The sequence below is a fragment of the Neovison vison genome, chromosome 13, assembly GCF_020171115.1.
Source record: "Neovison vison isolate M4711 chromosome 13, ASM_NN_V1, whole genome shotgun sequence".
Lineage (NCBI taxonomy): Eukaryota > Metazoa > Chordata > Mammalia > Carnivora > Mustelidae > Neogale > Neogale vison.
Window position 1 is genome coordinate 8,815,908 of NC_058103.1, and position 13,236 is coordinate 8,829,143.

A 13,236-nucleotide genomic window follows, 5' to 3' on the forward strand; every position below is an offset into this window, starting at 1 on the left:
AAGATTGTTTTTCAGAGTCCATAGTCTCTAATGGTTCACCTCCCTTTCAATTTCCCCCAACTCCCTTCTCCTCTGTATCTTTTTATGCAGACAGAGTAGTAGTTTGACTAGAGTAGTATTTTTTAAAAATAGCTGTAGTCATTTTTTAATAATTTCCCAAGGTCATAAATTCATTTATTTAGCAAGAGGACTGGCATTTCACAACATAATGGTTTGGAGTAACTGAGACCCACGTGGCAATTATAGACAATGAGTTAATCCTGTGCTAGAGCTTTAACGATTTTATTTCTTTATTTAAGAGTGAGTGTGTGTGCACATGTGGGGGGCAGGGAGAGAATCTCAAGGAGACTGTACTGAGTATGGAGCCTGATGTGGGGCTCGATCTTATGAACCTGGGATCATGACCTGAGCTGAAACCAAGTCTGATACTCAACCAACTGAGCCATCCAGGCACTCCTGTACTAGAGCTTTAGATGTTCAAGAAATAGGAGCAGTGGAAGGACACATTCATATATGTTACTGAAGCTTTATAGAAATTACTAACATTAAGCTGGATTATATAGATATGTGTACATATGTTTATATTCAGATTAAACATCTGTAATATTTTGTCCTCGTAAATGGTACATTTTCTTTTAAGTTAAAAAAATCCCCCCAACTTATTATGTAAACAAACTAAGTCAGAGAAAGACAAATACCGTATGATTTCACTCATACGATGAACAGATGAACATAGGGGATGGGAAGGAAAAATAAAATAACACGGAGGAAGGCAAGCCACAAGAGACTCTTCACTTTAGGGAACAAACTGAGGGTTACCTTAGGGCACGGGGGTGAGGGGTGGGGGTGGGGTAGCTGGGTGATGGGTGTTAAGGAGGGCACGCGATACAACAAGCACTGGATGTTCTGTGCAACTGATGAAATCACTAAATTCTACCCCTGAAACTAAAAAAAAAAAAAAACAAAAAACCTCCCCAGTTTATCTGAACCTACAAATCTCTTTGTCTTCTGTGTATACTAATAGTCATTTGCTCTAGCTTGCTAGGTGTTGACAAATTGTTTTCGTATGCAATGACCGAATGGCTTACTGACATTAAGAAGAACCAGCTACCAGGAATCCTGGGAGGTGTTGGGCCTATGCATTCACTAGTACAATTAGGTGAGTTTTTTTAAATCAAAAGATGATTTATTTTGCTTGATCTGTGATTCTTAACCCCTTTGGAATTATGGGTGTCTTTGGGACAGTCTGTGTGAGGACCATCTTTCTGGAAAACTTCTGTGTGTGGTCTTCTTACACACCTGTAAGAGCACTTTGCGTCCCATTTGAGGATAAAACCCCAGGGTTGGAATGACAGCAGAGATCGGAGCTCCCGCAGTCCCGCTGATTCACTCTGTTGACTGCTGTTCTAGTGCAAGGCCTAAAGGACTTGGTCTGGTTGCCGATAGAGCAGTACCGGAAGGACGGCCGCATCGTCAGAGGCTTCCAGAGAGGGGCTGCCTCCTTCGGCACCTCAACAGCGATGGCTGCGCTAGAGCTCACAAACAGGATGGTTCAGACCATACAGGTATCTCGCCACCGACCGCCTCACTCTATACAGAGAGGAAGCGCTGCAATACAATGGCTGGGATTTTGTGTTTTTAAAAAGATAACTGTGAAATACACCAAATGCTGAGAATAGATACCTTATTCATGATGATTTACTATCATTGGGTTTTGTGGGGATTTTTTTCCTTGTTTTTGTTTTTTTATTTTTATTTTTATTATTATTATTTTTTTATTGCTTAGCTTTCCGGTGTTAATAATTGGTAGAATAGAGCAGTGGAATGCAGTGTCAAATTTGCTTGCCCGTTTCAGTTAAACTGTAACTGTTAAGTCAGACGGGGATTTATTTTGCCTCATCAGTGAGACTAGATCCTAGCTAGTTGTGAAGGAGGCATTGCAGATCGGACAGGAGATGCAGTAAGGGTTGTCCTGCTAAGTACTGAACTCCGGTTGACCTCATGCATGTGTCCCAGACAGGGCATTGTCGATTAACGTGGTAACACGGAGAGGGTTCTCGGAGGGACAGAGGAGGGACAGAGGAGGGACTGAGAAAGTCTGCTCAGTCCAGATACTAGTTCTTAGCGTGCCCTTTAATGTTCTTGTTACGGAAGTGCTCAGTTTTTGTCGGGGAGAACTCCGGGCCCTGCAGACACGCCTGCGGTGGGGCCTGCGAGTCCCCCTGCTCTTCCCGGCTCCGGTGGCAGGTGTGTTGTTGGAGCACAGCTCTGCAGACTGTCTTCTGATGCGTTTCTTACTTTCTGGTGAAACGATCCAGGCCGCAGCAGAGACCGCTTATGACATGGTGTCTCCTGGGACCCTTTCTATTGAGCCCAAGAAGATCAAAAGGTTCCCTCATCACCGCTTAGCGCACCAGCCCGTGGACCTGCGGGAGGGCGTGGCGAAGGCCTACAGTGTTGTCAAGGAGGTGAGTGCTGCCCCGGGCGGGCGGGCGGGCCGTAGCTGCCTTCCTGTGGTTGGTCGGAAGAGCATTCTGTGGTCGCACACCCTGGGAGTACGCTTGGAATCGCTGCCCCAGCAAGTGGCCGTGCATGCAGGAGGTCCTGACGGGCTCCCCAGGAGAGTCATGGTCTGGAGGAAAGGCTGGTTCTTGGCGTGCGGAGCCAGTCGGGTAATGGCCACGCACACACGCTTGTGCCGGCCCGATGTGCTCGGTAATTGTGCGCCGCAGTACTCGGCTTTGCTTAAAAGTACAGCTTTGCGGGCGAACCGCTCACCCTGATCCCGTTCCCATGCCTTCACTCTCCTGAAGGTGGTACACATTTTTGGGTACATGTTTTTATAGCTTTACTGTGTGTTTATTCATAAGCAACACATACCATTGTTTCTTTCCTTTTTTTTTTAAAGATTTTATTTATCAGAGAGAGAGAGGGAGAGAGAGCGAGCACAGGCAGACTGAATGGCAGGCAGAGGCAGAGGGAGAAGCAGGCTCCCTGCCGAGCAAGGAGCCCAATGTGGGACTCGAACCTAGGACGCTGGGATCATGACCTGAGCCGAAGGCAGTGGCTTAACTAACTGAGCCATCCAGGTGTCCTCATGCCATTGTTTCTATTTTAAGAGCTAACATACTTGGTGTCATAGTGTATGTATCCCTGTAACGTCTGCTCTTGCAAGATCTGCCTGTGGCGATACACGGCCCCCTCGTTGAGATGGTCGCATGGCCTTTTGTCGTAGAGCGTAGCATACTTCATTTTCTCTTGGTAGATCTTGTTTTCCTTAAAGCACTGCTGCAGCAATGTTCATATAAATGTCCCTTTGTTCATCTGTGCCAGAGGTTAAGAATGAAGTTGGTGATTTGTAACTATCTGAATCTCAACATTTATTAAGCCTAATGGCAGTTTAGTTGCACCAGTGAATCCTGGTTCTTAATGGGCACTGTCGGGGACGTTCCCCGTTGTAATCTTTCTTGACATTCTTTTTATGACATGAATTTTGAGACTTAAAAAAAAATATTTATTTATTTGAGAGCTAGGGGGTGACAGCGAGCGAGCGAGCACTAGCGCTGGCAGAGGGAGAAGCAGAGTCCCTGCCGAGCAGAGAGTCTGATGGGGGGCTCGATCGCAGAACCCGGGGACCACGACGACTGAGCTGCCCAGGTTCCCCGAGGTGGTTTTACTCTTGATGCGTGTATTAGGATTTCATTAAAGATCCCCGCCCCCCGTCCCTGTCATATTCTGACAGGCACAAGTGCCTAGGATGGTCTTTTCCCTGACAAAGTGGCCTCTGTGGTTCTGAGTGGTCGGAAGACCACTGAGGTAGGGCCTCCGGGAAATTTATTAATGGAATAAATAAAAGCAAGACCACTTGCTTTTCTCCAAAGGAGATTCAGTTAGGAGAATAGGGACTGGTCAGATCTGTTCTACAGGTGTCAGGATTGGGCCAGTTATCAGTAGACGGGTTAGAAGTCTGGTTTATAGAAAGGATCCTGGGGTTCGGGGCAAAGCTGGGGCCCTGGGCAGCAGGATATTATGGCACTTGGGTATGGAGCACTTTGCAGTTAGCATATCGCTTGCCTGCTTTAACCTGTGGTCATTTGAAGAAGTATCTGGGTGCTGACTTTGTGGCAGGCGTATAGCGACCATTCAGGGGAGGCAGTGTTCCTCACTTGCCCGAGAGGACGCTGGCGCAGCGGGAATGGCTCCCCGTGTAGCCGGCGAGTCAGCAGTGGGGCCACGGTGGGACCCGGGGTATCCGGGTCTGCCGTGTGGTTCTCTGTGTCCGACCGTCAGTGCGAAGAGTGGGGGAGGGGAGGGTGAGAGCAGCGAGCGCGGATCGAGGGGGTCGGGGTGCTTGATTCCACGGCATCGGACTTCCGTGTTAAATGCTTTTTGAGCGGAGGCTCCTCTGTGGTGATAAGTATCTTCCCTTTGCGATGGTAGTGACTCAAAGATGGAGAGAAAACGTTCCAGCTGTTTCGCAGATTGGCTCCTCCTTGAGGTCAGGGCTCGGCTTACGGTGGCTTCTCCGTCGCATCTGGCCCAGACCTGTTTCGGTGTGGACCTCCCAGCTCAGAATTATTTTAACAGTTTTTTAAAGGATTGGAAAAAGAAAAAGAAAAAACATCTGTGGTAGAAACTGTGTGGCCTGCAGATACTTCCAAGTGCTGCTGACGCCGCTGGCGTCGCTCCCCTCTGTGGTAGCCGGGGGCCGTGGGGAGGCCAGCGGCCGTGCTCCGGGGCCGGCCTTGTGAGCTCCGAGCGCCGGCCTCTGCGGCTGCCTCGTGCCGCTCGCGTCTGACCCTCCCGCACGCCTGGAGCTCCCCCTGAAAGGACTCGACGAGCAGCCGGCCCAAACAAAACAGAAAGAAAGGGTGAGGGAAAGGACTTGACTAAGAGGACACTGTGACGCGATGCAGTCGAGACAGGAATTCACGTCCGTCGTCTCCGGGACGCGGTGGCGGTCCTCACCGTGTTCTCCTCCGCTCGTGCCCGCTTTGTCCGTGGGCTGGGGAGCGGCGCTGAGGGGGGACAGGGATGCCGTGGACGGGTGTCGCAGCCGCGAGCGTTTTCCTTATCGTCAGTTTCACTGACCCGAGGTGCTTGTGAAACGCACTTGTGTGTGTTTCTCGTTCTTCCGAACTTGGTGTCCCTCTGCGGCGTCGCGTGCTCACCCTGCCGTGCTGGGCGGACAGGACACTCTGTTAGCTTGTCGGAGCGAGGACTGGATTCTGGGTTAGGACAGTGTTCCTTGCTTTCCCTGGAGAGCAGCCCAGAGGGCCTGGTGCGGTGCCCTTCCCTGGAAGAGTCGGAGCACAGCAGTGCCTCGTGTCCCCTGTGGGGTTTGAGTCAGACGGTGGAGTCCAAAGTCAGGGGACGCTTTACCGCTTTGGCTTGATCAACAGGTTTCTACGTTCAGCTGTACAGTGTAGCAGTCACAATTATTTTAATGTTACACAGGGATAAGAAACATGAAAAAATGCTGAAGAAACTTTTTAATTATTAAATAAGTTCCTGCTTTATGTTTTCAGAATTTTTTCTGTTTAATCCAATCCTTTCATCTTCATGGAATCTTCCAGTTTCTTTTCTAGTACGTAGCCAGTAACTTAAAACAGATCATTTTCTGGAGCTTTGTAGAATTAGGTTTTCTTATTACAGTTGAATCAAAGGAACTATCACTGTATCCATTTTGTGATTATATTTATTCCAGAAGCTTTGTTTGCGATGTTTGATTTAACTCAAGTGATTATTAAGTGCCAAGAAAGCTACTCTTCGATCATTGAATACTTCTTTAAGCTTCCCTACCTGAAATGGTAGCTTAGCTCTATTTTCTGCACACAACGTGTCACAACAAAATGTTAAATCATAATAATTGCCTCTTATTTCCCGTATAATTACAATTTGTTATAAATATAATTATCCTGAGTTATCTCAAAAACACAGTGGAATTTTGGTCTAGGTATAAGCATAGTGTTGATGAGCTCTGCTGAAGTTGTATACAGTAGGTTAATGCAGAGATTTTTCTGACCTTCTCTCCCCTCCCCCTTTCAGGGACTCACGGACACGGCTCAGACGATTTATGAAACCGCAGCTCGAGAACACGAGAGCAGAGGGGTCACTGGTGCCGTGGGTGAGGTCCTGCGCCAGATTCCTCCTGCGGTGGTGAAACCTCTGATTGTTGCCACAGAAGCGACATCAAATGTATTAGGCGGCATGAGAAACCAAATTAGACCTGATGTTCGGCAAGACGAGTCACAGAAATGGCGCCACGGGGAAGACTGATACTTCAGATGCGATTGTTTACGGAGATAGTGAGGGTGGAAATAAGGAGCACAGTGTCCCACTGGCAGCTTTAGAGGGTACTCATTTACTTTGATTGTGCTCATCTCAGGAACAAAAGCATTTCTTAGTTAAATAATTTAATATCAAAGCAACATGCAACCAAAAACTTGTGACATTTAGGGCTGGTTTGGTACTTGCCTAGAGAAATGTTTGGTGGCTAGTGTCAAAAGACCTTAAGCGTTTGCTGCCAAGTGAGTGGAATGCTTGCTCTTACTCAAGTGGCTGTGGGTTTTCCTTGCTATGGGAGAGAGATCATTGGCAGCCTCCTGTTACAGTCCAGAGTGCTCAGAAGCATTTGTGCACTTTGAAAGCACTATTTATATTGCCCTGAGGAGTTGATATTCTCAAGGTTTAAAGAGAATCACAGCTTCGAAGCTCTCATTGAGAATGAGAGACAGAAGCTACAGTGAAAGCAAAACAAATAGGATTTTAATATAAATATCACAGAGGAATAAATAACCTGGTCTGTTGGATTTAGTGTCCATGCGCTTAAGAACATTATTTCCATCCCCTCAGAAGGTCTTTCTGGGGGCGTTTGAGAACGTGCGTGTCGCAGACATGTCTGTCGTGTTGCACTTTATCGTGTGTGTGTGTGTGTGTGTGTGTGCGTGTGCGGGTATAGATTAATACAAGTCATGTGATCTGTTCGTTATGTAATTTACAGATTTTCATAAAATATAAAGAGGAGTAAGACAATGTTTTTGGCAAAGGAAGCGAACTCAGATGGAGTAATTTCCATTTATTTCAAGTGTAAATGAAAATGTGCACTCTCTGATGAACGGGGGCCCGTATGACTGTTCGTGTGCTCACTTTCAAGCAGATACAGTGCAAGCTTGTTAGGAATGTGTGGAAAGGGAGATTGGAAATGATTTTTACTTTTCTGAAATTAACCAAAAATCCTCCAGACATGCCCTAGTCAGCTATTTCGAAGTACCATTTTTACTTGGTTAACAATGTACGTTTTGATAACCTGTCAGGAATGAATAAAGTATTTTTATTTAAATTTAAAATTGTTTTATGCTTCCATGAACATTCTGCTTTTCTCAGAGCATATTCTTAGATGCAGCACTTGGCTCCATCCCAAGACACTTGGGAATACTTCTTCAAAACTGATTTTGGTTAAACCCAGTAAATCATTACCTAGGAGTGAGAGGAAAATTGTTCGCGAGGACTCGCTTTTTGACTTTAGGTGGATCTAGCAGAAAGAAAGTGTAGGGCTTCGTGTTTAAACTGTTTAAAGTTGCATGATGTGCATTCTCATTTTCTGACGCAGGGAGAAGGCCGCCATCCATGTGAATTTGGATTTCAGAACCACATTTCAGGTTGGGATTTGAAAAATCATGTTGAATCGATCCCATTCTCTAGATTTTCTGAACAAGAAAGCAATGTAAACCCAACATCTGGACATTTAAAATTTATGAAAATTGCGTTAAACAGCATTTAATTTTTGTTTCCTTTTCACTGCTAAAAAAAACCTTAAAAGGGCTCTGCTCACAGAACCATCAATTACTTTGTCCCAGTTAAATGGAGTCGTGTAGAATGTGCTCCTGAGTGAACAGTAGCCACACCTGTGTGTCCTGGAGGAGGCTCAGCCTGCTTGTGGGGCACGTTCTGACCGCCCTGCTCGCTGGCTTCCGTGCCTCCGGAAAACAGAACATACCATGTCTGTCATTTGTGGTGATACACCAAACTGCAAAGCCCTTGACCAAACTTAAAAATACAAAATCTCGTTTAATTTTAAAATACATCTTCCATAGTTACCCTGTTTAAGTGTAGTTAGATACAGTCTAGGGAGAAAGGATCCTCCTCCTCTTTGTCCTCTTGAGTTGCAGATACACCATCTTTCGACAGATTTGGTTTATAAGTCCTGTCGTAGCATTTATCTTCATAATGTCATCTCCGTGCTTCTTCCTCTGTCCTCCACTGCTGCACCTGCTAGCCACAGAATCTGGGTTTGGGACCCAGAAACCTGCCTCAGAAAAGTCCAGGGTCAAGGCTCTGTTCATGGCCCATTTAACCAAGGTGCTCTTTATTTGAGATGTTTAGGTAGACTGTTTGAAAGCTTCTGCATTATTAAGTATCCTTAATTTTTTCTTTCTTACAAATACCTTTTCCAGCCCTTAGGTCACAGTGACATAGTAAGAAAGAGGAGCACTGGGCAGGACCCTTAGGTGGTCAAGTCTGCCCTCACTGGGCAGGTGCCGTGGTCAAGGCATTGGATCTCTCTAAGCCTCAGCGTCTGTAAACCAAGGGGTTTTATATGACAAAGTACAACAGATTTTTGGATGATCAGGCCGTGTGTGTGGGTGTGTGTGTGTGTGCGTGCGCGCGCGCGTGCATGTGCGTGAGAAGGTCTGGGATGTAGTGCTTGGTAGACTGTCCTAGACCTATGACTCCCCAGGCTGGGGGCGCTGGAGGACAGCACGGAGGTCACACTGCACCCAGTAGCCATGGCCGCCTCAGTTCTTGGATCTCTCAGAATACGGCATTTCTGAGTGGCCACGGTGCCTGTGGGGTTGACTTTTGATGTGTTACTCTGTGTGGAGTAGACAGCGTGTGTCCACATGTCGCTGCATGGCAGCCATCTAGGTGTTTCCCCGGTGAGGTCGGGTGAGTGAGCCTGGCCAAGATCCATCCGCGAGTTTTAGGATAGCACAGTGTCACAGAAGCGTGTGAAGGCCACTTTCTTTCTTTTTTTTTTTTTTTTAAAGATTTTATTTATTTATTTGACAGAGAGAAATCACAAGTAGATGGAGAGGCAGGCAGAGAGAGAGAGGGAAGCAGGCTCCCTGCTGAGCAGAGAGCCCGATGCGGGACTTGATCCCAGGACCCTGAGATCATGACCTGAGCCGAAGGCAGCGGCTTAACCCACTGAGCCACCCAGGCAGGCGCCCTGAAGGCCACTTTCTAAAGGCCGGGAAAGCCGTGGGCCATGGCAATACTTCCTCTTGAAGGGGGCTGATGCGCACCTCTGGTTCCCCTTCCTGTGTGTCCCCAGGTTGCTGTTATTTACAAGTAGACCATTCCCTTTCAATATTTGCCTTTTAGGATAGATGTAACACAGTATTTCTTCTAGACTTAGCAATAAGCTTTCATTTTTGTGGAGTTCGGGTCCAATTTGGATTTCCACTTTAAGCACATATATTTCACATCAATATTTTTATAATGCAAGACTCACTTTAGGGAATCTTTCCAAGTCGCAATGTGCCTAGAATAGCAGAAATACTAAAAACTCGTGTTTCCTGCCTCCTGCTGTGTGTCACTCTTAAATGGTATTAAAATATTTCCAGGAAAAATGTTTAATTTCTAATCCCCTCCTTTAAAAACAGTGTTCTGTAGGTTTGGTGCCTTTGCTCAGTCTCAAAATAGTCTAGGCAGTTCTGTCTGCTCCCGTGCGGGGGCTGCTGGTCCAGGGTGTCCTGCCTCCCGCCAGCGTGTTTGGGTTGGATTCTAGGCACTGTGTTTTCTCCCCAGAGCAGACGGAGAGTGGGCAGTGTTGACTTTCAGCAGTTTTAAATGAGAACCCTTCACTACATGGTTTCAGGGTTAACAACTGCTGGAACATTAAATTCTGTAGGTGAGAAAAACCTCATGACTTAAGAGACCTCACTGGCCTATGCTTCCATTTTCTTACTCCTGCACGGATAAAATTCTTCAGAATTACGGGGAGGAGTGTGTCAGGGCTAGTGTTCACAGTGAGCAGTTACCCCGTTTCCCCTCACATCCTCTGGACCTACTTAACGGCCAACGTCTATAAAGTTCTTTGAGCTTGAAAGTAAGGGACTGTCAAAAACAGTGATACTCCTGTATCTGTAGCTGCACCCATTGGACATACCCACTGGTATCAAGTAGAATAAATCAAATAGAAATCTGTGAGTCTTAGGTTTAACTAGGAAGATTATCTGTATAGTATATAGTTAACGTCGGTGAAAAAATCTTAATCTTATTTCTGCTTGTCGGAAGGTAGAGTCAGTCTTGCCATAGAAGCCCAGGTGAGTGCTTTAGTGCCAACTTATTTTTATTTCCGTATCTTCAGGACCATGTAGGCACACCACCCCCTTTGATCTTGTAAGCACAGCTGCCGTGGGTCCGTTGACGTGGGAGCGTTTTCCTTAGATCCTGTTACTGTACGTGAGACAAAGAAAAGGTGCTCTAAACCATCCTCGTGGGCTGCTTTGGGGTGTGAAATTGGGGAGTTTCAACTGCTCAAGCTGAGAGGTCCACAGTGGTCAGAAGCATCCGTGTCAGGGATTTTTGCCTCCCGTCCCAACTGTGGGCACTGTGGTTTGAGCGTGTGGCCTTGTGGTAGGGGCCAGCGTGCGGACTGCTGTGCGTCATGGGGTGGTGGAGGTGGCAGTGGGGGGCTCGTGACCCTTCCGGTGCCGTGGGCTGTGGACTTAGCAGCCTCTTGTTTAAGAAGTGTGTCTGCTTTGCTGTTTCCCTTGTGTTCTGTATGTACGAAATGGCAGCTTCCGGTTCCTGGTTGGATTTGTCCTGTGTGGTTTCCATAAGCCACTGGTCCACTGTGGAATCGGTGGGGGGAGAGAGGGGCGGCAGCAGGGCGGTTCCCAAGTTCAGCCCCGCTTCGAATCCAGCCTGACTTATCTTAGAGACCAAACCTAATCTCACACAACGCTGTATACTCGTTGCTAAGTTTCCTCATTGCCCTACTTAATTTTGGATGTGAGTACTTTAAGAATGCTGCTGCTGTATGAGTCTTTTTGTGGAAATGTAATGTGTCTGTGTGACTATGGAAACTATTATGAAATGAAGAGTACTCTTGAAGAAAATTAAAATATTTACTCTTTGGAGCTTGCTTTAAATGCTGTTGTCTTTCGCCAAGCACGGGTCCCAAGGCCTGTATAAAACACTTTTCGGGGTGGGCTGTAGGTCTGTGTCAGACCCGGTCGCTGAGAAACTGCGTTCCCCTGAGCCCGGTGCTCATGATGGCAAATCGCGTGTCCACCTGCTGCCTGTTTCTGAGATGCACAGGGACGTGACGGCCAAGTTTGCCCCTCCTCCCCCCTGCAGGGGATCCGTGACTCTTACCTCAGCCCTCCAAGGTGGACTTGTGGCAAGCACACCTTCTAGTGTCCGTCTGAGGGGCCTAGATAAATCCCTGGCGAGTCTGCTCTAGGTGGGGAAGTGTTTTTACTTGTAAAGACGAAGATCTTGTTTATTATAATCTTTTGGGGGGCAGCAAAGCAAGGTTTTTTAAGGATAGCAAAGTGATAGTACAAAGCTCCCGAGGAGGGAGGGGACCCGAGAGGGTTGCCCTAAAAGAGATTTTAAAGGAATACTTTTAAAGGGAACCTGCTCGGGAAGAGGTTTTGATGGGACAAGCGTCCCTGTAGAGCCGCTCTGAGCTGTCAGGGAAGCATCATGGCGCACCTCACACGTGGCTCTTGTGACGGAACCTTCGCAGGGTGCTTGCTGCCTGCCGGGGTGTGGGTGGCTCCTTCCATAAGGTCAGGGCCCCTCAGAGACGCGGTCGGTGCGGCCCCTGTTTTCCAGAGGAGTCAGAAACCCTGCTCTGGTCCCAGGCTGCGACTCCAAACCCCATGTTCATCCCAGCACATCCCTTAAGGGCAACTTGCACCGTGGTCTGGATTAGTGGAAGCTCATCACGGATTAGGAAACGAAGAAGGGGATTTTTCTAGAAGATTAAGATTCACGGTTCTTGGAATGCTTGAGCCAAAGGCAAGAACAGACTTGCTTCTCCGTCTCTCACCTGCGTCTCCAGCCCTGCTCCCCTCGCCTGGCTTGGCCCCGGCTGCCCTAGTCCTCCGGTTCTGCCACTTCCTGGATGCAGAGGTTACAGACCTTTTTTTCTCTTTTTTCGTGAGGAAGCTCAGGCCCCACTGGGCACCAACTAAACTACGATCTGCTGAGGGGGCTGTCAGGGTCTCCACACCTTAGCAGTCTTGACTTTCGGGGCTGGCTAGTCCTTTGTTGGGGCCCGTCTGTGCATGGCGGGATGTTGAGCAGCATAGGTCTGTCTCAGGGTCTGTCACCCTTGGCCTTACCCAGCGGCACCCCTCGCCAGCTGTGAAACCCAGAATGTCCGCAGGCATGGTCAGATGTCCCCCGGGAGACAGAAGAATCCACCTGGCACAATCCACTGGGCTAACGGGGAAATAACGTGCCTCCTGAAGGGAGAACAGTGCCTCGGAGCCTTCCCGCGCTCCTTTTTAGAATGCTCTGCCCGCTTCCTCCTCGCCACAACTTAAAAGTTACCATTTTCAGACAGGGCAGCCATCCTCCTGACCGACTCTTAATTCTCCATTATCGCACACGAACAGGACAGACGTCTGTGGTGCCGCTCTCGGAAGTGCACGCTGACTTGTCTCCGTGTCCACTGGGTGCGCACGCACCTGGCGCCTGGCACGGGGCCTTGCCCAGGATCAAAGCATCTGGGCCTCGTGGCTGGATGAGTGGGTGCATGAATCTCAGCGGTCCTGTAGTCCCCCATGGTCACTTTGCAGTGAGTATGAAGTCCAGGGAGGCAAAGGTCTGTGCCTGAGATCACATGATCAGGCCTTGAAGATGTCCTTTATGCGGTGCAGTTTACTGTTTCTTGGTTTTAGCAATCTGTGAGAATACCAACACATACACATACAGAAAACAGGTGAAAACCCCGTATTTGTTCCGTCTTTGCGGGGACTGCCACGCTCAGCACACCGCCCTGTCACAGTCACACTCAGCCTCGGCCAGGCCGACGACTGGAAGAAGGCCCCGAGGAAGGGACCGATGGAGCCTGGGTGGGCAGGGCTGGGGAGACCACAGGACCTTGGACCCTCTCTGGCGTTCAGCTCTGGGTCTGTGCCTGGCCTCCCAGGAGTCCGTGGTGATGCCTCACCTTCTGAGAAGCTGCTGGAGCAGCAGGAAGCCTGGCTG

The 13,236-nt window shown here is 48.2% G+C and overlaps 1 protein-coding gene across 2 annotated transcripts in view; it reads left to right on the forward strand.

Annotated features, from left to right (window-relative positions):
- ATG2B (autophagy related 2B) overlaps nucleotides 1–7,349 on the forward strand; it is a 72,690-nt gene extending 65,341 nt beyond the window's left edge. For both annotated transcript variants that reach the window (XM_044231710.1, XM_044231711.1), the window contains exons 39-42: nucleotides 1,038–1,159; nucleotides 1,411–1,565; nucleotides 2,319–2,468; nucleotides 6,049–7,349. In XM_044231710.1, coding sequence (XP_044087645.1) covers nucleotides 1,038–1,159; nucleotides 1,411–1,565; nucleotides 2,319–2,468; nucleotides 6,049–6,279 — 658 coding nt within the window. In that variant the 3' untranslated portion in view covers nucleotides 6,280–7,349. The remainder of the gene's footprint in view (nucleotides 1–1,037; nucleotides 1,160–1,410; nucleotides 1,566–2,318; nucleotides 2,469–6,048) is intronic.
- The last annotated feature ends 5,887 nt before the right edge of the window (nucleotides 7,350–13,236 follow it).